We start from the raw sequence: 27,369 nt of genomic DNA, 5'->3' as shown, positions 1-27,369 counted from the left end.
CAAGCTAGCAGCCAGCTGGCCAGTCACTAACCAAGACATCAAAGTCCAGGCCAGGGAAGGTAAAAAAGGGAGGCACATGCTTCTTTTGATGAAGATATTTTGCCTCTCTGCATATTAACTCCTTAAGTGCCATTGCTTTAAATTATTGGTGCAGTCTTTAGCTGCTGTATAATGTTTGGATTGGATGCTTAAATTAGTTACAAATATGTAGTGTGTTGATTGTTAACTACTTTAAGTCATATGTTCCCACTTCTGAGGACTTGGTGCCTTTTGTTGAATTTTTAGAGGTTGTGGAACATCACTGCCGCCAGTGTTTTAGGATCACTTATTAGTGTCTCTTGTTAAGCTGTAGAGTCTATAAACAATATGTCCTGTCACGGAAATTCATTGATCTTCCCAAAGAAGGGCTGGTAAACACATCTCTTTAGCTCTGCACTCACACAAAGATTGCAGTGTGATAGAAACAGCCAGAGAGTTCTAGTAAGAGACCTGATGTTAAATCTCAATTCTGATACTTACTAGTTAGCCATGTCTCTTTGACAAATTATACCTGTCTCTCTGTCAGTTTTCCCATTTGTGAAATGAAAATGCTAACATCATCCTTAAAATGTTTGCAGGAAAATTGAATAATTTTAAAAATTATGAATGTTGGACTTTGAATTGCTATTGCAATATAAGGTCAATTCATGTAATAGCCTCTAACACTTAAAGCTACTCAGCTCCAGTTTAAAGTCCCATATTTTATGAGAAAAATTAGAAAATATTTAGGGGACAAGAAGAAAACTCATCTGTAGATAGGGAGATAATACACACTACTACTCAAAATAAATATCTAAAAGGAACTGTGGTTTTTAAGCACAAGGAAGAAAAGATTATTGCAATAATGTTTTTTAAGTCATGATGAATGGTGACAGTTGATTACCCTTGCAAGTGAGCAAAAAACTGGAGTAAAATAGTTCAGGCATATGCATGAGGAATGTGGATCAGGAACAAAGAAAGTTCCCTGATTGATGACAGTTGGAGCAAATTATGAAAGTTAGTTGGAAGTGTTTAATAACAGAATAGATTTTTTATCAACATCAATATCTATTTACATAATTAAGGTGTGATCCACCAAAAATATTTTACTTAGGCTGGGTGACCTTCTTTTTTTAACCAATCAATTTTTTAAATTTTTATTTTATTGTGGTAAAAACATATAACATGAGATCTACACACAACAAATTTTTAAGTGTACAATACATCATTATTGTCCTTAGGTACAGTGTTGTACATCATATCTCTAGAGCTTATTCATCTTGCTTAGCTGAATCGTTATGCCTGTTGATTAGTAACTCATTTCCCCCTCCCCCAGCCCTTGGCAACCACTGTTCCACTCTTTGATTCTATGAATTTGAGTATTTTATATACCTCAATATAAGTGGAATCATGCAGTATTTATCCTTCTGTGACTGGCTTATTTCACTTTACATGTGTCCTCAAGGTTCATCCATGTTGTTACATATTGCAGAATTTCCTTCTTTGTAAAGATGAATGGTATTCCATTGTATGTATATACCGCGTTTCTTATCCATTCATCTGTCAATGTACATTTAGGTTGTTTCCATATATTGGCTGTTGTGAATAGTGCTGTGATGAATATAGGAGTGCTAATATCACTTTGAGATTCTGGTTTCATGGCTTTTGGAGAACTACTAAGAAGTGGGATTGCTAGATTATATAATAGTTCTATTTTTAATCTTTAAGAAACATCTATACTATTTCCCATAAAGTCTACACCATTTTGCATTCCTATCAACAGTGTACAAGGGTTCCAATTTCTCCACATCCTTGCCAACACTTGTCTTTTGTTTCTTTTAATAATAGTCATCCTCACAGATACAAAGTGATATTTCTCTGTGGTTTTGATTTACACATCCCAGGTTATTAATGACATTGAGCATTTTTTCATATACCTGTTGGCCGTTTGTCAGTCTTCTTTGGAGAATGTCTATTCAAGTCCTTTGCCCATTTTTAAATCAGTTTATTAGTTTTCTTGGTATTGAATTGTAGGAGATCCTTATATATTTTAATATTAACCCCTCATCAGATATATGGTTTGCAAATACTTTCTCCCACTCCATAAGTTTCCTTTTTACACTTTTGTTTCCTTTGCTGTTCAGAAGTTTTTAGTTTGACATAGTCCCACGTGTTTACTTTCGTTTTTATTGCCTGTGCTTTTGGTGTCATATCCATGAAATCACTGCTAAGACCAATAACATAAAACTTTTCCCATATGTTTTCTTCTAGGAGGTTTATGGTTTCAGGTCTTATTTTAAGTCTTAAATCCATTTTGAGTTGATTTTTGTGTATGGTATAAGGGTTCATTTTCATTCCTTTGGAAGTGGATACCTAGTTTTCCCAGCACCATTTGTTGAAGACTGTCCTTTCCCAAGTGTGTGTTTTTCGTACCTTTGTTGAAGATTGGTTGACCATATATGCTTGGATTTATTTCTGGGCTTACTATTCTGTTCCGTTCATCTGTATGTCTGGCTTTATGTCAGTACCATACTGTTTTAATTACTGTAGCTTTGTAATATATTTTGCAATATATTTTGAAATCAGGAAGTGTGATGCCTCCAACTTTATTCATCTTTCTCAGGGTTAATTTGGCTACTTGTGGTCTTTTGTGATTCCAAATGAATTATATATTTTTTAAATTCTATAAAAAACGTTATTGAAATTTTTACAAGGATTGCATTGAATCTGAAGATCATTTGGGGTAGTATGGAAATTTCAACAACACTAAGTCTTCCAATACATGAACATGGGATGTCTTTGTGTTTGCTTCTCTTTTAAAATTTTTTCACCAGTGTTTTGGAGTTTTCAGTATAAAAGTCTTTCACCTCCTTAGTTCAGTTTATTACTAAGTATTTTTATTTTTGTTGGTGCTATTGTAAATGGGATTTCCTTTTCAGATAGTTCACTGTTACTGTGTAGAAACACGAGTGATTTTCATATGATGATTTTGTACCCTGCAGCTTTACTAAAGTAATTTATTAGTTCTAAGTGGTTTGGTATGGAGTCTTTAGGTTTTTCTACATACAAGACCATGTCATATGTAACAGGGACAATTTTATTTCTTCTGACTTTTTTTTTAAATATCTTTATTGGAGTATCATTGCTTTACACTGGTGTGTTAGTTTCTGCCTTATAACAAAGTGAATCAGCTATACATATACATATATCCCCGTATATCCTCCCTCTTGCGTCTCCCTCCCACCCTCCCTATCCCACCCCTCTAGGTGGTCACAAAGCACCAAGCTGATCTCCCTGTGCTATGTGGCTGCTTCCCACTAGCTATCTATTTTACATTTGGTAGTATATATAAGTCCATGCCACTCTCTCACTTTGTCCCAGCTTACCCTTCCCCCTCCCCATGTCCTCAAGTCCATTCTCTACGTCTGTGTCTTTATTCTTGTCCTGCCCCTAGGTTCTTCAGAACCATTTTTTTTTCTTTCTTAGATTCCATATATATGTGTTAGCATACGGTATTTGTATTTCTCTTTCTGACTTACTTCACTCTGTATGACAGTCGCTAGGTCCATCCAATCACTACAAATAACTCAATTTCATTTCTTTTTTATGGCTGAGTAATATTCCATTGTATATAGGTGCTACATATTCTATATCCATTCATCTGTCGATGGACACTTAGGTTGCTTCCATTTCCTAGGTATTGTAAATAGAGCTGTAATGAACATTGTGGTACATGACATTTTGAATTATGGTTTTCTCAGGGTATATGCCCAGTAGTGGGATTGCTGTGTCATATGGTAGTTCTATTTTTAGTTTTCTAAGGAACTTCCATACTGTTCTCCATAGTGGCTGTATCAATTTACATTCCCACCAATGGTGCAAAAGGGTTCTCTTTTCTCCACACCCACCTCAGCATTTATTGTTTGTAGATTTTTTGATGATGACCATTCTGACTGCTGTGAGGTGATACCTCATTGTAGTTTTGGGGTTTTTTTTTTATTTTAGCCTTTTTAAAAAAATTTTTTAACATCTTAATTGGAGTATAAATGCTTTACAATGGTGTGTTAGTTTCTGCTTTATAACAAAGTGAATCAGTTATACATATACATATGTTCCCATATCTCTTCTCTCTTGCATCTCCCTCCCACCCTCCCTATCCGAACCCACTAGGTGCTCACAAAGCACCGAGCTGATCTCCCTGTGCTATGCGGCTGCTTCCCACTAGCTATCTATTTTATGTTTTGTAGTGTATATATGTCCATGCCACTCTCTCACTTTGTCACAGGTTACCCTTCCTCCTCCCAATATCCTCAAGTCCTTTCTGTAGTAGGTCTGTGTCTTTATTCCTGTCTTGCCCCTAGTTTCTTCATGATCTTTTTTTTTCAGATTCCATATATATGTGTTAGCATACAGTATTTGTTTTTCTCTTTCTGACTTACTTCACTCTGTATGACAGACTCTAGGTCCATCCACCTCACTACAAATAACTCCATTTCGTTTCTTTTTATGGCTAATATTCCATTGTATATATGTGCCATATCTTCTTTATCTATTCATCTGTTGATGGACACTTACGTTGCTTCCATGTCCTGGCTATTGTAAATAGTGCTGCAGTGAACATTTTGGTACGTGACTCTTTTTGAATTATGGTTTTCTTAGGGTATATGCCCAGTAGTGGGATTGCTGGGTTGTATGGTAGTTCTATTTTTAGTTTTTTAAGGAAACTCCATACTGTTCTCCATAGTGGCTGTATCAATTTACATTCCCACCAGCAGTGCAAGAGGCTTCCCTTTTCTCCACACCCTCTCCAGCATTTATTGTTTGTAGAATTTTTTGATGATGGCCATTCTGACCAGAGTGAAATGATATCTCATTGTAGTTTTGATTTGCATTTCTGTAATGATTAATGATGTTGAGCATTCTTTCATGTGTTTGTTGGCAATCTGTATATTTTCTTTGGAGAAATGTCTATTTAGGTCTTCTGCCCATTTTGGGATTGGGTTGTTTGTTTTTTTGATATTGAGCTGCATGAGCTGCTTGTAAATTTTGGAGATTAGTCCTTTGTCAGTTGATTCATTTGCAAATACTTTCTCCCATTCTGAAGGGCTGACTTTTCATCTTGTTTAAAGTTTCCTTTGCTGTGCAAAAGCTTTTAAGTTTCATTAGGTCCCATTTGTTTATTTTTGTTTTTATTTCCATTTCTCTAGGAGGTGGGTCAAAAAGGATCTTGCTGTGATTTATGTCATAGAGAGTTCTGCCTATGTTTTCCTCTAAGAGTTTTATAGTGTCTAGCCTTACATTGAGGTCTTTAATCCATTTTGAGTTTATTTTTGTGTATGATGTTAGGGAGTGTTCTGATTTCATCCTTTACATGTAGCTGTCCAGCATCACTTATTGAAGAGGCTGTCTTTTCTCCATTGTATATTCTGGCCTCCTTTATCAAAAATAAGGTAACCATATGAGCGTGGGTTTATCTCTGGGCTTTCTATCCTGTTCCATTGATCTATATTTCTGTTTTTGTACCACTACCATACTGTCTTCATTACTGTAGATTTGTAGTATAGTCTGAAGTTAGGGAACCTGATTCCTCCAGCTCCGTCTTTCTTTCTTAAGATTGCTTTGGCTATTTGGGGTGTTTTGTGTTTCTATACAAATTGTGAATTTTTTTGTTCTAGTTCTGTGAAAAATGCCATTGGTAGTTTGATAGGGATTGCATTGAATCTGTAGATTGCTTTGGGTAGTATAGTCATTTGCACAATGTTGATTCTTCCAGTCCAAGAACATGTTATATCTCTCCATCTGTTGGTATCATCTTTAATTTCTTTCATCATTTTCTTATAGTTTTCTGTATGCAGGTCTTTTGTCTCCTTAGGTAGGTTTATTCCTAGGTATTTTATTCTTTTTCTTGCAGTGGCAAATGGTGTGTTGCCTTAATTTCCCTTTCAGATTTTTCATCATTAGTGTATAGGTATGCAAGAGACCTCTGTGTATTAATTTTGTATCTTGCTACTTTACCAAATTCATTAACTAGCTCTAGTAGTTTTCTGGTAGCATCTTTAGGATTCTGTATGTATAATATCATGTCATCTGCAAACAGTGACACCTTTACATCTTCTTTTCTGATTTTGATTCCTTTTATTTCTTTTTCTTCTCTGATTGCTGTGGCTAAAACTTCCAATACTATGTTGAATAATAGTGGTGAGAGTGGAAAACCTTGTCTTGTTCCTGATCTTAGTGGAAATGGTTGCATTTTTTCACCATTGAGGACGATGTTGGCTGTGGGTTTGTCATATATGGCCTTTATTATGTTGAGGTAAGTTCCCTCTATTCCTCTTTCTGGAGGGTTTTTATCATAAATGGGTGTTGAATTTTGTTGAAAGCTTTTTCTGCATCTATTGAGATGATCATATGGTTTTTATTCTTCAGTTTGTTAATATGGTTTATCACATTGCTTGACTTGCATATATTGAAGAATCCTTGCATTCCTGGGATGAACCCCACTTGATCGTGGTATGTGATCCTTTTAATGTGCTGTTGGATTCTGTTTGCTAGTATTTTGTTGAGGATTTTCACATCTATGTTCATCAGTGATATTGGCCTGTAGTTTTCTTTCTTTGTGACATCTTCGTCTGGTTTTGGTATCAGGGTGATGGTGGCCTCGTAGAATGAGTTTGGGAGTGTTCCTCCCTCTGCTATATTTTGGAAGAGTTTGAGGAGGATAGGTGTTAGCTCTTCTCTGAATGTTTGATAGAATTCGCCTGTGAAGCCATCTGGTCCTGGGCTTTTGTTTGTTGAAAGATTTGTAATCACAGTCTCAATTTCAGGTCTTGTGATTGGTCTGTTTATATTTCCTATTTCTTCCTGCTTCAGTCTCAGAAGGTTGTGCTTTTCTAAGAATTTGTCTATTTCTTCCAGGTTGTCCATTTTATTGGCATATAGTTGCTTGTAGTAATCTCTCATGATCCTTTGTATTTCTGCAGTGTCAGTTGTTATTTCTCCTTTTTCATTTCTAATTGTATTGATTTGAGTCTTCTCCCTGTTTTTCTTGATGAGTCTGGCTAATGGTTTATCAATTTTGTTTATCTTCTCAAAGAGCCAGCTTTTAGTTTTATTCATCTTTGCTATTGTTTTCTTCATTTCTTTTTCACTTATTTCCGATCTGATCTTTTTTATTTCTTTCCTTCTGCTAACTTTGTGGGGTTTTTTGTCTTCTTTCTCTAATTGCTTTAGGTGTAAGGTTATGTTGTTTATTTGAGATGTTTCTTGTTTCATGAGGTAGGATCGTATTGTTATAAACTTCCCTCTTAGAACTGCCTTTGCTGCATCCCATAGGTTTGGGTTCAGCATGTTTTCATTGTCATTTGTTTCTAGTTATTTTTTTATTTCTTTGATTTCTTCAGTGATGTCTTGGTTATAAAGTAGTGTATTGTTTAGCCTCCATGTGTTAGCATTTTTTACAGATTTTTTCCTGTAACTGACATCTACTCTGATAACATTGTGTTTGGAAGAGATACTTGATATGATTTCAATTTTCTTAAATTTACCAAGGCTTGATTTGTGACCCAAGATATGATGTATCCTGGAGAATGTTCCATGTGCACTTGAGAAGAAAGTGTATTCTGTTGTTTTTGGGTGGAATGTCCTATAAATATCAATTAAGTCCATCTTGTTTAATATATCATTTAAAACTTGTGTTTCCCTATTTATTTTCATTTTGGAAGATCTTTCTTTTGGTGAAAGTGGGGTGTTAAAGTCTCCTACTATAATTGTGTTTCTGTCGATTTCCCCTTTTATGGCTGTTAGCATTTGCCTTATGTATCAAGGTGCTATTTCTTCTGACTTTGTTGCCTTTTATTTTTTTTTCTTGCATAGTTGCTCTGACTAGGACTCCTCTTACTATGTTATTATGGTGAGAGTAGGCATCTTTGACAAGTTATTTGTTACTTGTTCGTTAGATATTCATGAAAAAGCTTTCAGTTTTTCACCAGTGAGTATGTTAGCTGTGGGCTTTTCTTATATGGACTTTATTTTGTTGAGGTAGTTTCTTTCTGAGTGTTTATCATGAAAACATGTTGAATTTTGTCAAATGCATTTTCTACGAATATTGAGATGTTCATGTGATTTTTCTTTTTATCCTTCATTCTCTTAATGCGCTCTAACACATTAATTGATTGTCATATGTCGAACCATCCTTTTATCCCAGGGATAAATCCCACTTTGTCATAATGTATGATCTTTTTAACGTGCTGTTGGATTTGATTTGCTAGAATTTTTTGAGAAATTTTACATCCATATTCATCAGGGATCTTTTCCTGTAGTCTTCTTTTCCTGGGTGTCTTTCTCAGGCTTTGGTATCAAGGTAATGCTGGCCTCATAAAATGAGTTGGATGTGTTCTCTCCTCTTCAATTTTTTGTAAGAATTTAAGAAGCATTGGTGTTAATTCTTCTTTAAATGTTTGGTAGAATTCACCAGTGAAGCTATCTGGTCCTGGGCTTTCCTTTGTTGGGAGGTTTTTGATTGTTGATTTAATCTCCATACTAGTTATAGGTCTGTTGACACTTTCTATTTGTTTGTGATTTAGTCTTGGTAGGTTGTTTATTTCTAGGAATTTATCCATTTCTTCTAGATTATCCAGTGTGTTTGTACATAATTGTTCGTAATAGCCCCTTATGATCCTTTTTAGTTTTGTGGCATCAGTTATAATGTCAGTTATAATGTCTCTTCTTTCATTTCTGACTTTGAGTCTTCTCTCTTTTTTTTCTTAATGAGTCTTGCTAAGGGTTTGTCAGTTTTATCTTTTTAAAAACCCCACTCAGTTTCGTTTTTTTTCCATTGTTTTTCTCGTCTCTATTTTATTTATTTCTGCTCTAATCTTAGTATTTCCTTCCTCCTGCTAACTTTGGGCTTAGTTTGCTCTCCTTTTTCTAGCTCCTTGAGCTGTAAAGTTAAATTGTTTATTTGAGATCTTTCTTCTTTTTAGTATAGGTGTTTATCACTATGAACCTCCCTCTTAGTACTCCTTGTGCTGCATCCCATAAGTTTGGGTATGTTGTGTTTTCTTTTCCTTTCGCTTGAGTTATTTTCTTTTTTTTTTACTTATTTATTTTTTATACAGCAGGTCCTTATTAGTTATCCATTTTATACATATTAGTGTATGTGTTGAGGTATTTTCTAATTTCCTTTTTTATTTCTTCTTTGACTCAATGGTAATTCAAGAGTGTGTTGTTTAATTTCCACATATTTGTGAATTTTTCCATTTTCCTTCTGCTATTAATTTCTAGTTTAATTCGATTGTAGTTTAGAAAGATACTTGGAATTATTTCAGTCATCTTAAACTTAAGACTTGTTTTGTGACCTAAATGTGATCCATCCCAGAGAAAAATCAATGTGTGCTTGAGAAGAATATGTAATCTGATGCTTTGGGGTGGACTGTTCTTTATATGTCTTTTAGGTTCATTTGGTCTATAGTGTTGTTCAGGTCCTCTCTATCCCTGTTGGCTCTGTCTGGCTGTTCTATTCATTACTGAAAGTAGGGTATTAAATTCTCCTATGATTGTATTGCTCCCTTTAGTTCTGTCAATCTTTGCATTGTATATTTAGATGCTCTGATGTTGAAAGCATATATAATTGTTACCTTGGTTGATTGACCCTTTTATCATTATATAATGTCCTTCTTTGTCCCTTGTGACAGTTTTTGACTTAAAGTCTGTTTTGTCTGAAATAGGTATAGCTGCCTCTGCTCTCTTTTGGTTACCATTTGCATGGAATATCTTTTTCCGTCCCTTCACTTTCAACCTATGTATGTCCTTAAATCTAATGTGAGTTTCTTGTAGACAATGTATAGTTGAGTCTTTTTTTTTTCATTCAGCCACTGTATGTCTTTTGATTGGCAAATTGAGTCAATTTATACTTACAGTAATTAATTAGGGAAGAATTTACTATTGCCATTTTGTTAATTGTTCTTTGTTAGGCTTGAAGGTCTTTTTTTCTGTTTTTTTCTCTCTTGCTGTCTTCCTTTGTATTTTGTTGATTTTTTTTTGTACTGATATACTTTGATTCCTGTATTTTTTTCTTTTGTATAACTTCTATGGGTATTTTTGTTGGAGGGAGGCTTACATAAAATATCTTATAACAGTCTATTTTAAGCTGACAAAAACTTAAGTTTAATTGCATACAAAAAGTGTACACATTAACTTCTCTCCCCCCATACTTTATGTTATTGTTGTTACAGTTTACATATATTCATATTGTATATCTTTTAACCTCTTTTTTAGTTATACTTTTAATATTTTTGTTTTTTAACTTTTATCCTAGATTTAAAAGTGATTTACCCACCACACTGCAGTAATACAGTATTCTGATTTGTCTATATGTTTATCTTTACCAGTGAATTTCATACTTTCTTATGCTATCATGTTGCTGTCAACAAACATCCTTTTAAGTTGAAGAACTCCTTTCAGCATTTCTTGTAACACAGGTCCAGTGGTGATGAACTCCCTCAGCTTTTGTTTATCTTGGAAGCCTTTATCTCACCTTCATTTTTGAAGGAACATTTTGCTGGGGATAGTATTATTGGTTAACTTTTTTTTTTCTTTCAGCACTTTAAATATATTATTCTATTTCCTTCCAACCTGCAAGGTTTCTGCTGAAAAAGTTGCTGATAGTTTTGGGGATTTCCCATGTGTATGACAGTCAGTTTTCTCTTGATGCTTTCAAAATCCTCTCCTTAACTTTAGGCAATTTGATTGTAATGTGTCTCAGTGTGGATTTCTTTGAGTTCATCTTACATTGTTTCTCTTGGGCTTCTTGGATCTGGATGTCCATTTTCTTCACCAGATCTAGGAAGTTATTAGCCATTATTTCTTTGAATAAGCTTTCTGGTCCTTTCTCTCTCTCTTCTCCTTATGGGACTCGCATAATGCTTATTTGGAGCTTTGTAGTATCTGATAATCTCGTAGGCTAGCTTCACTCTTTTTCCTTCCTTTTTCTTTTTGCTCCTCTGACTGAATTATTTCCAATGATCTGTCTTTGGGTATGCTGACCCCTTCTGTTTGATCTAGTCTGCTGCTGAATTCCTCTAGTGAATTTTTTGGTTCAATTATTGCGTTCTTCAGCTCCATGATTTCTGTCTGGTAATTTTTTACATTTTCTATCTCTTCATTAAAATTCTCTTCATTGAAATTCTCACTTTGTTCATGCATTGTTCCCTTGACCTCAGTGAGCATCTTTATGAGAGTTATTTTGAATTCTGTATCAGGTAAATCATGTAATTCTCTTTCATTATAGTCAGTTTCTGGAGCTGCATTTTGTTCCTTTGTTTGGAACATCTTTGCCTGATTCTTCATTTTCCTTGACTCTCTGTGTTGGTGTCTGTACATTAGACAAGGCAGTCTTCATGGGCTGGCCTTATGCAGGAGAAGACACCCATGATTCAGTATGACCAGAGATGCTGGGGACCTGTACCAACTCTTTCCCTCCTCAGGGAAAAGTATGCAGCTGTCATTTTTTTCTGCTCACTCTATACTGAGCAAGAGGAGAGATATGGCTTCTACCAGTCCATACCTCCATCTCAGTTCTCCCCCAGGTGGCTAGACTCTGCAGGACCCATCAGAAATCCAAGACTGGCAAGGAATATACCAGTTCCTTGGGCAGTCCCAGACAAGTTGGACATGCAAACCAATTCCTTCCCTCCACCCAACCCTGGGAGAAGATGGAAGCTAGGGAGTCTTCCTGATTATATGGTGAAACACTCGGGGCAGGGACTCTGGTGGGAGGTTGTGCTGAATCTCCCCACTGAATTCTGTAAGTCTGTTAATGTTCACCCAGGGTGCAGAAGACTTTCAACCAATTTCTAGATTTCTCATGCAGAGAATTTGTCCATGAATTGTTGTATTTGTGGGAGAAAGGAAGATCCAAGGCTTCCAACTCTGCCACCTTGCTGATGTCACTCTTTAGGTTAGGGGACATTCTGAGTTCACTTCCAGTCTTGTGATTCTAAGATTTCATTCTCTACCATTTAAGTCTTTGCTTGGGCTGAGAGGTGATCTCCTTGAATGTTGAATTGGAGTACAGTCCTGAGAGGCAAGTATATATCTCTAATTCTGCTGGTGACACCTGACAGTCTCAGAGCTTCTCAGTATTTTGGCGTCTTCACTTCCAGATAATAGAATCTTGGCTCTCTTTTGGCTAATTTAAAATTATAGGAGATTGGTTCAAGATGGGGAGATTGGTTCAAGGTGGCAGAGTAGAAGGATGTGCACTCACTTCCTCTTGCGAGAGCGCCAGAATCACAACTAACTTCTGAACAGTCATCAACAGGAAGACACTGGAACTCACAAAAAAAGATACTCCACATCCAAAGACAAAGGAGAAGCCACAATGAGACGGTAGGAGGGGCGCAATCACATAAAATCAAATCCCGTAACCACTGGCTGGGTGACTTACAAACTGGAGAACAATTATACCACAGAAGTCTACCCACTGGAATGAAGGTTCTGAGCCCCATGTCAGGCTTCCCAACCTGGGGTTCCAGCAATGGGAGGAGGGATTCCCAGAAAATCAGACTTTGAAGCATAGCAGAACTTGATCGTAGAACTTCTACAGGACTGGGGGAAACAGAGACTCCACTCTTAGAGGGCTCACACAAAATAGTGTGCACATCAGGATCCGGGGGAAGGAGCAGTGACCCCACAGGAGACTGAACCAGACCTACCTGCTAGTGTTGGAGGGTCTCTTGCAGAGGTGGGGAGTGGCTGTGGCTCACCATAGGGACAAGGACACTGGCAGCAGTAGTTCTTGGTAGTATTCCTTGGCATGAGCTCTCCTGGATTCGCCATTAGCCCCACCAAAGAGCCTGTAGCCTCCAGTGTTGGGTCACCTCAGGCCAAACAACCAACAGGGAGGGAACTCAGCCCCACCCATCAGCAGACAAGCGGATTAAAGTTTTATTGAGCTCTGCCCACCAGAGCAACACCCAGCTCTACACACCACCAGTGTCTCCCATCAGGAAGCTCTCACAAGACTCTTAGATAGCTTCATCCATCAGAGGTCAGACGGCAGAAGCAAGAAGAACTACAGTCCTGCAGCCTGTGGAACGAAAACCACATTCACAGAAAGATAGACAAGATGAAAAGGCAGAGGGCTATGTACCAGACGAAGGAACAAGATAAAACCCCAGAAAAACAATTAAATGAAAACGATATAGGCAACCTTCCAGAAAAAGAAATCAGAATAATGATAGTGAAGATGAGCCAGGACCTTGGGAAAAAAATGGAGGCAAAGATCGAGAAGATGCAAGAAATGTTTAACAATGACCTAGAAGAATTAAAGAACAAAACCTAGAAGAATTGAAGAACAAACAGAGATGAACAATACAATAATTGAAATTAAAAATACACTAGTAGGAATCTATAGCAGAATAACTGAGGCAGGAGAATACATAAGTGACCTGGAAGACAGAATGGTGGGATTCACTGCTGCAGAACAGAATAAAGAACAAAGAATGAAAACAAATGAATCCCAGGAGACCTCTGGGACAACATTAAACACACCAACATTCACATTATAGAGGTCCCAGGAGAAGAGAGAGGTAAGACCCAAGAAGATATTTGAAGAGATTATGGTCAAAAACTTCCCTAACATGGGAAAGGAAATAGCCACCCAAGTCCAGGAAGTGCAGAGAGTCCCAGGCAGGATAAACCCAAGAGAAACACACCAAGACACATAGTAATCAAATTGACAAAAATTTGAAGACAAAGAAAAATTATTAAAACCAACAAGGGAAAAATGACAAATAACGTACAAGGGAACTCCCATAAGGTTAACAGCTGATTTCTCAGCAGAAAGTCTACAATCCAGGAGGGAGTGGCACAATATATTTAAAGTGATGAAAGGGAAAAATCTACAACCAAGATTACTCTACCCAGCAAGGATCTCATTCAGATTCTACGGAGAAATCAAAAGCTTTACAGACAAGTAAAAGCTAAGAGAATTCAGCACCACCAAACCAGCTCTACAACAAATGCTAAAGAAACTTCTCTAAGTGGGAAACAAGAAGAGAAAAGGACCTACAAAAACAAACCCAAAACAATTAAGAAAATCTTAATAGGAACATACATACCGATAATTACCTTAAAAGTGAATGGATTAAATGCTCCAACCAAAAGACACGGGTTTGCTGAATGGATACAAAAGCAAGACCCATATATATGCTGTCTACAAGAGACCGACTTCAGACCTAGGGACACATACAGACTGACAGTGAGGGGATAGAAAAAGAAATTCCATGCAAATGGAAATCAAAAGAAAGCTGGAGTAGCAATACTCATAACAGATAAAATGGACTTTAATATAAAGAATATTACAAGAGACAAGGAAGGACACTACATAATTATCAAGGGATCAATCCAAGAAGAAGATATAACATTAGAAATATATATGCACCCAACATAGGAGCACCTCAATACATAAGGCAACTGCTAACAGCTATAAAAGAGGAAATCGACAGTAACACAATAATAGTGGGGGAATTTAACACCTCACTTACACCAGTGGACAGATCATCCAGACAGAAAATTAATAAGGCAACACAAGCTTTAAATAACACAATAGACCAGATAGATTTAATTGATATATATAGGACATTCCATCCAAAAACAGCAGATTACACTTTCTTCTCAAGTGCACATGGAACATTTTTCAGGATAGATCATATCTTGGGTCACAAATCAAGCTTCAGTAAATTTAAGAAAATTGAAATCGCATCAAGCATCTTTTCTGACCACAATGAGATTAGAAATCAATTACAGGGAAAAAAATGTAAAAAGCAGAAACACATGGAGGCTAAACAATACATTACTAAATAACCAAAAGATCACTGAAAAAATCAAAGAGGAAATCAAAAAAACCTAGGGAACAAGTGACAATGAAAACACGATGATCCAAAGCCTATGGGATGCAGAAAAGCAGTTCTAAGAGGGAATTTTATAGCAATAAAATCCGACCTCAAGAAACAAGAAAAATCTCAAATGAAGAATCTAACCTTACACGTAAAGAAACTAGAGAAAGAAGAACAAACAAAACCCAATGTTAGTAGAAGGAAAGAAATCATAAAGATCAGAGCAGAAATAAATGAAATACAAACAAACAATAGCAAAGATCAAAAAAACTAAAAGCTGGTTCCTTGAGAGGATAAACAAAATTGATAAACCTTTAGCCAGACTCATTAAGAAAAAGAGGGGGGCTTCCCTGGTGGCGCAGTGGTTGAAAGTCCGCCTGCCGATGAAGGGGACACGGGTTCATGCCCCGGTCCAGGAAGATCCCACATGACACAGAGCAGCTAGGCCTGTGAGCCATGGCCGCTGAGCCTGCGCGTCCGGAGCCTGTGCTCCGCAACGGGAAAGGCCACAACAGTGAGAGGCCCGCGTACTGCAAAAAAAAAAAAAAAGAAAAAAAGAGGGAGAGGCCTCAAATCAATAAAATTAGAAATGACAAGCTACAACGGACACCACAGAAATACAAAGCATCATAAGAGACTACTACAAGCAGCGCTATGCCAGTAAAATGGACAACGTGGAAGAAATGGAAAAATTCTTGGAAAGGTATAACCTTCCAAGACTGAACCATGAAGAAATAGAAAATATGAGCAGACTAATCACAAGTAATGAAATTGAAATTGTGATTAGAAATCTTCCAACAGGGCTTCCCTGGTGGCGCAGTGGTTGAGAGTTGGCCTGCCGATGCAGGGGACACGGGTTCGTGCCCTAGTCTGGGAAGATCCCACATGCCGCGGAGCGGCTGGGCCTCTGAGCCATGGCCGCTGAGCCTGTGCGTCCGGAGCCTGTGCTCCGCAACGGGAAAGGCCACAACAGTGAGAGGCCCGTGTACCGCAAAAAAAAAAAAAAAAATCTTCCAACAAACAAAAGTCCAGGACCACATGGCTTCACAGGTGAATTCTATGAAACATTTAGAGAAGAGTTAACACCCATCTTTCTCAAACTCTTCCAAAAAATTGCAGAGGAAGGAACACTCCCAAACTCATTCTATGAGGCCACCATCACCCTGATACCAAAACCAGACAAAGATACTACAAAAAAAGAAAATTACAGACCAATATCACTGATGAATATAGATGCAAAAATCCTCAACAAAATACTAGCAAACAGAATCCAACAACACATTAAAAGGATCATACACCATGATCAAGTGGGATTTATCCCAGGGATGCCAGGATTCTTCAGTGCACACAAATCAATCAGTTTGATACACCATATTAACAAATTGAAGAACAAAAACCATATGATCATCTCAATAGATGCAGAAAAACCTTTTGGCAAAATTCAATACCAATTTATGATAAAATAACTCTCCAGAAAGTGGGCAGAGAGGGAATTTACCTCAACACAATAAAGGCCATGTATGACAAAACCACAGGAAACATCATTCTCAGTGGTGAAAATCAAAGCATTTCCTCTAAGATCAGGAACAAGACAAGGATGTCTACTCTCGCCACTGTTATTCAACATAGTTTTGGAAGTCCTAGCCACTGCAATCACAGAAGAAAAAGAAATAAAAGGAATCCAAATCGGAAAGGAAGAAGTAAAACTGTCACTGTTTGCAGATGACATGATACTATACATAAATAATCCTAAAGATGCCACCAGAAAACTACTACAGCTAATCAATGAATTTGGTAAAGTTGCAGGATACAAAATTAATGCACAGAAATCTCTTGCATTCCTATACACTAACAATGAAAAATCAGAAAGAGAAATTAAGGAAACAATCCCATTCACCACTGTAACAAGAAGAATAAAATACCTAGGAATAAACCTACCTGAGGAGGTTAAAGACCTGTACTCAGGAAACTGTAAGACACTGATGAAAGAAATCAAAGATGACACAAACAGTTGGAGAGATATACCATGTTCTTGGATTGGAAGAATCAATATTGTGAAAATGACTATACTACCCAAAGCAATCTACAGATTCAATGCAATCCCTATCAAATTACCAATGGTATTTTTTACAGAACTAGAACAAAAAATCTTAAAATCTGTAGGGAGACACAAAAGACCCCAAATATACAAAGCAATCTTGAGGGGAAAAAATGGAGCTGGAGGTATCAGACTCCCTGACTTCAGACTATACTACAAAGCTACAGTAATCAAGACAATATGGTACTGGCACAAAAACAGAAATATAGATCAATGGAACAGGATAGAAAGCGCAGAGATAAACCCATGCACCTATAGTCAACTAACCTATGACAAAGGACGCAGGGATATACAATGGAGAAAAGACAGCCTCTTCAATAAGTGGTGCTGGGAAAACTGGACAGCTAAATGTAAAAGAATGAAATCAGAATACTTCCTAACACCATACACAAAAATAAACTCAAAATGGATTAAAGACCTAAATGTAAGACCAGACATTATAAAACTCCTTGAGGAAAACATAGGAAGAACACTCTTTGACATAAATCACACCAAGATCTTTTTTGACCCACCTCCTAGAGTAATGGAAATAAAAACAAAAATAAACAAATGGGACCTAATGAAACTTAAAAGCTTTTGCACAGCAAAGGACACTATAAACAAAACAATAAGACAACCCTCAGAATGTGAGAAAATATTTGCAAACGAATCAATGGACAAAGGATTAATCTCCAAAATATACAAACAACTCATGCAGCTCAGTATTAAGAAACAACCCAATCAAAAAATGGGCAGAAGACCTAATTAGACATTTCTCCAAAGACACACAGATGGCCAAGAGGCATATGAAAAGCTGCTCAACATCACTAATTATTAGAGAAATGCAAATCACAACTACAGTGAGGTATTACCTCATCCTGGTTAGAATAGCCATCATCAGAAAATCTACAAACAACAAATTCTGGAGAGGGTGTGGAGAAAAGGGAACCCTCTTGCAGTATTGATCTGAATGTAAATTGATACAGCCACTATGGAGAACAGTATGGAGGTTCCTTAAAAAACTAAAAATAGAACTACTATATGACCCAGTGACCCCACTACTGGGCATATACCCAGAGAAAACCATAGATCAAAAAGACACATGCACACCAATGTTCATTGCAGCACTATTTACAATAGCCAGGTCATGGAAGCAACCTAAATGCCCATCGACAGATGAATGGATAAAGACGACGTGGTACATATATACAATGGAATATTACTCAGCCATAAAAAGGAGTGAAATTGGGTCATTTGTAGAGACGTGGATGGATCTAGAGACTGTCATACAGAGTGAAGTAAGTCAGAAAGAGAAAAACAAATATCGTATATTAACGCATATATGTGGAATCTAGAAAAGTGGCACAGATGAACCGGTTTGCAAGGCAGAAATAGAGACACAGATGTAGAGAACAAACGTATGGACACCAAGGGGAGAAGCGTGGGGTGGGGTGGTGGTGGCGGGATGAATTGAGAGATTGAGGTTGACATATATGCACTAATATGTATAAAATAGATAACTAATAAGAACCTGCAGTATAAAAAAATAAAATAAAATTTGAAAAAAACCTTTTATACTTATAAGACTTTAAATAAATAAATAGAATTATATTTCTTTGTAAGGTAGACAATTTCTGTAAGCTTCAGATACCTCATCTGCTCAGCAATATTGTGAGGCTTAAATATACAGAAAGTGCTTAACACAGTGCCTAGCACATCGTGTCTTATCATTATCATCATCATCTTTGTCCAGTTTTTAAAATAAACTAATGGAAAGGGCAAAATGACATTTCAAGTAATATGATAGTCAAGCCAGAAGGCTAACCATTTAGCTAATGCATGGTGACTTGTAATAATGAGATGTCTTCCGTTGAGTTCATAAAACCGAACAAGTGACTAAGTTTTTAAGAGGCAGAAGTTAGGTACTGTCTCATCGAACTTTGATAGTGAAAGTCCAGAAGTAACTCCCTTCTCTTTACTGCATGTTTACCCCTGCATTTTGTTCACACCCCCATTTCAGTACTCATCACATTGTACTATGATACTTCATTATAAAGCCACCCTATCCCCTCTCTGGACCATTTACCTTCACACTCAATTCTAGCACCCACTGTAGGACCAGGCATTTGTAGACATACAATAAATGTATGTTGGATGAATATACAACAAATGAATGGTGAATGAGAAGGAATATAACATAATGAATGGGATATAATATAACAATGGTTGGAAGTCTGAAGAACTTGAGTTCAAATCCAAGCTCCACCTCCTCTAAGCAGTGTGATCTTGATCAAGTGACTTAACTCTTTAAGTTTCACGTCCTTATCTGTAAAATGGTGTTATGTACTTAATTCATAGGGTTCTTATATGATATATAGGTTTTGTACATGTTTTTTGCATATAAAATTATCTATCAATAAGTAACTATTATTAACAGTACCATTAACTTTCTTAATGAAAATTATGAAAAATAGCACAAATATCATACCATGTACATTATTTTATTACTTCTCTTTACTTTTATTGTTATTTGTCATTATGGTTATTGACAGAAATGCTGGCATGATTCACTGATTGCCAGTACAGCATGACCCATTCAAACTGTGTGATAGGTTTCACTCAGACCCAACAACCTCACAGATGTGCTTTCTTCCTTTGGATGGACCTGGGGTAGGAAAAGGTGAACAGAGTTAATAGCATTGTGTTCAGCTCCGCAGCCTTAAAAAACAAAGCTCTGCTTCCACCAAAGAAGGCTTTAAAATGCTTCCCAGCACATCCAGATCCTTTTAGAGCATCATTTATCCAGTCCAAGGATCCAAAAAGATGAACCATAAGCTTCAGTTTAGCAGTGGTTCTCAGACAAGCATCCATCAGGATAATTCGGAAGACTTGTTTAGACAGATTGTTGTGCTCCATCCCGAGTTTGGGGTTCTGTAGGCCTGGGGTAAAACCCCAATTTTCATTTCTACTAAGTTCTCACATGATACTGATGATGGTGGTTCAGGGACCACACTTTGAGAGCCATTGAGTTCATAGATATGGTTGAGGTATGAGAAACCTGAGTCCAGAGTGGAAATATTTGCAGAAATCTTTTCGCTAAGGTGAATTGCCTGATAACGCCCATGAAAATGAGGGCTTTCTGTTTTCAGCACCAATGTTTTCAACACTGCACTGTCCTTTTTTTACTTTATAAATTTATTGGTAGGGGAAATGATTTGATGAAGATGTTTTTAAGCTTCTATGAGCCTGATAAAATCTATAGACATTTTCTCCTGAAAAGCCCATCTGCGCATACCCAGAACCATTGCTTATAATTTCAGGAGGTTCTCAGGCACCTCCCACAACAACCCACCCACCAACCCTTAGGCGTATCAGTAGAAAAACTATCCCCTAAGGCAAAGTCTTGGGTTCACTTGGATGTAACAAAAATTCCCTTCTTACACCTAAGCTTTCAGTTCACTCATTTGTAAAATAGGAATAAAAATAATAGTTCTTACCTCAAAGACTGTGAAGATTAACTGATATAATACACTGAAGAGCCTAATTTGAAAACCAGGAACACTAAATATTACCTTTTGCTCTCTCTTTATAGTCCTGCTACAACAATCCTCATTCTTGAGGCAAGTGGATGCCTCTCCCTACTAGGGGAAAGATCAGGAAGTGTAAGAAAGAAGAGCCAGCCCAAAGAGTAATATTTCAAGACTTTACTCTGTGCCCACTGCATTCTTTTGCTAAAATCTGGTCACAGGATGCCATATCATGTTTTTTTCTGTGAGTCCCTGAGTAATGGGGTCTGGCAAGCCCAGGCCTGGCTCTATGACCTGAGAGTCTCAATTCATTTGCCTGGAAATACTCCACTTTGCAAATGTCCTATGCCTTGTCATGTCCCCATGTTAACGCCTCCTGGCAGAAAGACAGAAACATAAAGTTCTAATAGGGGTTCATTTACAGGGTGGAAGATACTGAGTTTTGAGAAATAGTGATTAAGGTCAAAGCCTGATTCTCATTGTTTCTACAAAGATAAACTACAGTGATAGGCTAATCCACAGACATTTATTTAGCACTTACTGTGCACACTGTGTAGTAGGTGACACAAAGAGGAATAACACATGCTCCTGTTCTGTGCCAGCTCGCATTCCAGCAGGGAAGATCGATACACACAAAAATAAACCAGACACAAAGAGAGCCAGAGCAAGGACGATCAAGGATCAGGCAGTGTTTCAGGAGTGCCCGAGAGGGAGAAATCAATTTTGATGGGGATCCACGGAAGTCTCTTGGGCAAGGTGGGATTTAAACTGGACCATAAAGAGTGGGGCTGCTATCTGTGAATATGACGGAGAATGACATTCTAGGTTGTGGGAGTTGTTTGAAGAAAAACATGGACTTAGAAAAGTGTTCGGTAGAAATGTGCATGATTATGACTTAACCAGCATGAGTGTAGTTTGGCTTGGGGGTAGAGGTGTAGAATTTGAGGCTAGAAAGGTAGGTTGAAAGCATATCATGGGAAACAAACCAAGGCCAATGAGGAGCTTTGGCTTTACTCTCTGTGCTGTGGGGAAGGGTTGAGGGTCTTTGAGTAGGGAGGCACCAGAAGCAGACACGTTTTTATTAAAAAAAAAAAAAATCCCTGGTGCCACTGTGAAGAACAGATGATAGAAGCAAGAAGAAAACAAGACTTGGTGAAAGTAATGGGAACCTGAGCTAAAGCCAAAGAAGTAGCAAGAGCAGCCGGAGGGGGACGAAGGGGAGGGGCATTTGAGGGACTGTGTTCTTCCAAAGGATGGTTGATGACATGCAGCAAAGAAAGCAGAGGTGAGCTGGCAGGGCTCTCCTTGGCACATCCGATCCCAGTCTGGGTTGCTGCCGAGAGCAGACCATGGACTCAGAGGAAGAGGCTGGAAAGGGGCCCAGAGGCCGGGTGGTGAGGGATAGCTCTTGGCCATCCCCAAAAGACTTTTCTCCTCCCTAGAATGCCCAGAGGGGTAGCAATTGACCATCTGCTTTGCCTGCCTGGAATATCAAAATCAGTGATTCCCAGACATGGGCCCTCAGCCTGGCAATGTCAGAAGTCCTGAAGTTCTTTTTTTTTTTTTTTTTTTAACATCTTTATTGGAGTATAATTGCTTTACAATGGTGTGTCAGTTTCTGCTTTATAACAAAGTGAATCAGTTATACATATACATATGTTCCCATATCTCTTCCCTCTTGTGTCTCCCTCCCTCCCACCCTCCCTATCCCACCCCACTAGGTGGTCACAAAGCACCAAGCTGATCTCCCTGTGCTATGTGGCTGCTTCGCACTAGCTACCTATTTTACGTTTCATAGTGTACATATGTCCATGCCACTTTCTCACTTTGTCACAGCTTACCCTTCCCCCTCCCTGTGTCCTCAAGTCCATTCTCTAGTAGGTCTGTGTCTTTATTCCCATCTTGCCCCTAGTTTCTTCATGACCTTTTTTTCAGATTCCATACATATGTGTTAGCATACGGTATTTGTTTTTCTCCTTCTGACTCACTTCACTCTGTATGACAGACTCTAGGTCCATCCACCTCACTACAAATAACTCCATTTCGTTTCTTTTTATGGCTGGGTAATATTCCATTGTATATATGTGCCACATCTTCTTTATCCATTCATCTGTTGATGGACACTTACGTTGCTTCCATGTCCTGGCTATTGTAAATAGAGCTGCAATGAACATTTTGGTACATGACTCTTTTTGAATTATGGTTTTCTCAGGGTATATGCCCAGTAGTGGGATTGCTGGGTCATATGGTAGTTCTATTTTTAGTTTTTTAAGGAACCTCCATACTGTTCTCCATAGTGGCTGTATCAATTTACATTCCCACCAACAGTGCAAGAGGGTTCCCTTTTCTCCACACCCTCTCCAGCGTTTATTGTTTGTAGATTTTTTGATGATGGCCATTCTGACTGGTGTGAGGTGATACCTCATTGTAGTTTTGATTTGCATTTCTCTAATGATTAGTGATGTTGAGCATCCTTTCATGTGTTTGTTGGCAATCTGTATATCTTCTTTGGAGAAACGTCTATATAGGTCTTCTGCCCATTTTTGGATGGGGTTGTTTGTTTTTTTGATATTGAGCTGCATGAGCTGCTTGTAAATTTTGGAGATTAATCCTTTGTCAGTTGCTTCATTTGCAAGTATCTTCTCCCATTCTGAGGGTTGTCTTTTCATGTTGTTTATGGTTTCCTTTGCTGTGCAAAAGCTTTTAAGTTTCATTAGGTCCCATTTGTTCATTTTTGTTTTCATTTCGATTTCTCTAGGAGGTGGGTCAAAAAGGATCTCTCTGTGATGTATGTCATAGAGTGTTCTGCCTGTGTTTTCCTCTCAGAGTTTGATAGTGTCTGGCCTTACATTTAGGTCTTTAATCCATTTTGAGTTTATTTTTGTGTATGGTGTTAGAGAGTGTTCTAATTTCATACTTTTATATGTACCTGTCCAGTTTTCCCAGCACCACTTATTGAAGAAGCTGTCTTTTCTCCACTGTATATTCTTGCCTCCTTTATCAAAGATAAGGTGACCATATGTGCGTGGGCTTATTTTAAAGCAACTTTTAGGTACTTTCCCAGGTGATTCTGATCTGGGAACCTAAGGTGGGTCTGAGGTGGGTCCGGGTATCCATATGTTGTAAAGCTCCCAGGTGACTCTGATGCACAACTGGATTTGGGAACTACTGTGGAATCTTACTGTTGAGCTGGGAAATGAATAGAAAACATGGGTTCAATGTATGCTTGTGCTAGTGAACACTATGATGGCTTGAAGACCTTAGGATTTGGTCCCCAACAGCATCTCAAACATAATGACCTTCACTGAGTGTCTTAGCCTCTCCTCCCTCCCCAACTCCAATCCTCAGCGAACACATCAGGAGGTGGGAGAAGCTGTGTGATTGACAGGGTCCCTTGAACTTCCCAAAAGGTCATTGTGCATATACAAGTCATCACTTTCACCCTTGTCCTTGGCTGTGTCGCAGGAGCACCATGAGAGGGTCTCATCATAGGTGTTTTGAGACTTTAGAAAACAGGTTACATAAAAATACTATCCATTTTCTGCCAGGCTTGTACAATATTCATAGCACTTTTACTACTATTATTGTTTTTATTTCTCAGAAAAACCATGCAGTACAAAGTTAAGGTGGGTGTTAAAAACATCCCTTCTACACACTGGGCTCCATGGGATTCAGTGACTCGTGCAAGGTCAGACAACCAGAGCTGGCCCTGAATCCGCCATCCTCCCGAGCTCCAGTTCTGCTTCTGTGCCAGAATGGAGAAGGGTAACATAAAGGCATTTTTCTGTCCTTGTAAAAGGGAAAAAAATGGGGGAAGGGGAAATTATTTAAACACACCTCACTCATACTGCAATCACTGCATTGTTTTTCCTGTTGAAAGACCCTGTTGGTTTTTAAATCCCTTTAAACCTACCCGACACCTGTATGGCCCAGATCCAAGAATTATTACCGAACCCCTCACTTTTTATATTTAACCACACAGGAGTTTCTGTGATGGTATCTGGCTCTTGTTTCAGTTGAAAATTTCAGAGCTTCCAGAATTTTTCTTCTTCCATCAAAGCTATAAGCATGCAATGCTCAGACCTGATTTTTTTTTTTTTTTTATTAAGCAGAGAATGGTTCCCACATTTACTTCTCCTGCTGGATAAACATAGCATCATGGCACTACCCTGTATTGTTCCTCTGTGAAGATCCCTCCGAAATATTGACCAAAAGAGAGGCCAGGGGAAGGATAGGGGAGGTCTCCGTCAGCAACTTACGGTTTGTGAGATGACCTCTCTTCAGGGCAAGAACTGAGGCTGACAGCAAAATGAGAACTTTCCAGCAAATTCATTGTAACAAAGCCTAATGTGAGCTCACTAGGCACAAAAATAGGCAAAAAGAAAGTGACTTCCACATAAGACCTAATTAAATACTTTGATGTCAGGAGCAGAGCAGGGAGGGGTGGAAAATCAAATCAGACCAAAGTGAAGGACCCAAATTCAAATGGAAAGAAGAAATTTTTTTCTCTCTCTTTCTTCCTCCCTTTGTGTGTGCGTGTATGTCTCTCTCCCTGTCTCTTTTCTGTCTCTGTCTCTCACCTTTTCTTCCTTTGCCATTGAAGGAAGAATAAGATTCAGGAACAATGGGTTGAAAATTCTTCAGCCAATAGTCCAGTGACTTACTACTGTTTATAATGCACAGAACGTCACAGGCTGTTTTGCAGCCTTCCCAAGCTGGTTTGTTAATAACAGGAAGCTAGCACTTCTCAGTACAGTGGATCAGCTACACGTGAAAATAAATGCAAAAAACCTGGAGGGGAATAGCAGCAGACCGAGAGTAGCCTTGATTTAATTTAACATTTGGGGGTCCACACACAAATGAGCATTTTAGTAGGCTTCATGGTGGAAGTTGCTGTCATTTGTAAAATATTCTGGCCAATTAGCTAATAGTGTGCTTGAATTTCTCCTGTTTTGATACAGTAATACTAAGTACATTGTGAAGCCCAATTATACAAATCATCCCCATATGCCATACCAGTCTTTCTTTATGAACTGTGTTTATAAATCCTGTGTGAGGAAATGTGTACTTCAGCAATTTAGACCATGTGTAAAAACATAGCCAATGGGATTGTCAAGAAAACAAGTTCCAGCCTAGGAAATCCTAATGTGTTCCGCTGGAATAACAGGAGGGTGCCGGGGAGTGCAACGCTCTGCTTAAATACATAGTGCTTTATAGTGTTTAACCGACTTAGGGGCTTACGCTTCCCTTTCTGTTATTTTATTCTTCTTTTCTTTTAGGATCCAACCTTGGAGTTTCTGAGAAAATTTGGGGTTGGTCTTCTCTCGGGCACAATAGCCTCAGTCATTAACATCCCTTTTGATGTTGCCAAAAGTAGGATTCAAGGGCCTCAGCCAGTTCCTGGAGAGATCAAGTACAGAACCTGTTTTAAAACAATGGCCACCGTCTATCAGGAAGAAGGGTAACACATTCTTATTTTAATAAATGTGCAAGACTGAAGCATTGCTAAAACCATATTGTACTTCCATTTTGATGAGAGCCATTAAGCCCTCCTGAATTGGGTGTGTGTCTGAGAAGCTCTAGGGAATAGATGAGAAACTTTGTGAGATAACACAGTAATGAGATGTTGGCAAAATCTTCTTACGCCATCAAGAAACATAAGCCACGATCATTCAATATACTGTATGTTTGTCCTAGAATGCCAAGGTGAACTTTTTTTTTTTTCCCAAGGTGAACTTTTTGTTTGTCGGTTTGCACAGTATGCTATTGCATATAATATGCCCTGTTCCCACGTGGGCAGGAGAGTAATTCTTCTGACTATACATCTAATCAAAATGTCACCTAATTATATTCTCCTGAGAGAATTAAACATGAGAGTTCTGTGAAGGTAGTTTTCTTTTAAGAATTTAAAGTATGTGCCTTTTTCTACTGTTTTTTGGTTTTTTTTAAGTCTTATTTTCGTCTCTTCATCCCTCCTCAGCAGGTCTTATTCTCAAGTAAGCAAGTAGTATTTTATTATTTTGATCTAAACTGCATCGTATTTCCTTCTGTGAGGACTGCGTTTATGGTTTTTTAAACTCAATTCCAAGAGTCATTTTGTCCATATACACAGCTGTCTTGAAAGTAAGGCCTGTCTGGATAGCAAAAACCATCTCGCTGATGAAAGTCCTATTTGCGATGGGACAAGATCAGCGTAGCTTGGGTATTAAAGGATTAATTCTTTCCTCTCATCCAATTTGCTGCAGAGAATACTTAGCCCGATACTGTCTGTTTTGAGATTTGAAAATTTTTCTCAAATGACTTTTCTGGGTAAATGCTGGGTCAGCATCTCAGTAAAGCTGAGGTACAACTGCATTTTGTTTTCAGAATAAGAATGTTGCTGTTTCCCTTCCGGTTCTAGCATTTTAGCTTTGTATAAAGGCCTGCTTCCCAAGATTATGAGGCTTGGACCAGGTAATAATGTTTTCATTACTTATATCCTTCCTTCCTTATTTCTTTAGTATCCCTTTTATCTTATTTGTGTCTATCTGCAACACAACTAAAGTTTGTCACACTGTGAAACATGGAAACCTTAAGGATAAAAAGTTGTCTGGTAGTATTCAAGACACTAAAGGCGTCCATTAGAAACGTTCTGCTTTTGTTTATAAGGTACTATTTGTGGCCTTACTGGAGGCTAATAGAAGCCAAAGCCCACCTTAAGTCAATCGGAAAGGATGCACAGCCAGCCAGTCGGAGTTGAGTCGCTTCTGGCTGAAAGGGAGGATTTTTTACTGAGTGAGGGACCAGCCCAATAAAACTTTCCCTGTGCTTCTAGTTCATTCTTGCTCCTGCCTCAGCTTCGCTTCAGAAG

General features: G+C 38.0%; 1 protein-coding gene across 1 annotated transcript in view; it reads left to right on the top strand.

Annotated features, from left to right (window-relative positions):
* The window catches only part of SLC25A21 (solute carrier family 25 member 21), a 523,712-nt gene that overhangs the window by 492,756 nt on the left and 3,587 nt on the right, over nt 1–27,369 (top strand). Inside the window, exons 8-9 of the mRNA XM_022570698.3 lie at nt 25,799–25,980; nt 26,920–26,972. Of these exons, the coding sequence (XP_022426406.1) occupies nt 25,799–25,980; nt 26,920–26,972 (235 nt within the window). The remainder of the gene's footprint in view (nt 1–25,798; nt 25,981–26,919; nt 26,973–27,369) is intronic.

The sequence above is a fragment of the Delphinapterus leucas genome, chromosome 2, assembly GCF_059928025.1.
Source record: "Delphinapterus leucas isolate spDelLeu-1000000601 "Yukka" chromosome 2, BTC_Dleu_Yukka2, whole genome shotgun sequence".
NCBI classification, from domain to species: domain Eukaryota; kingdom Metazoa; phylum Chordata; class Mammalia; order Artiodactyla; family Monodontidae; genus Delphinapterus; species Delphinapterus leucas.
This window is presented reverse-complemented; position numbering and strand designations above follow the sequence as displayed.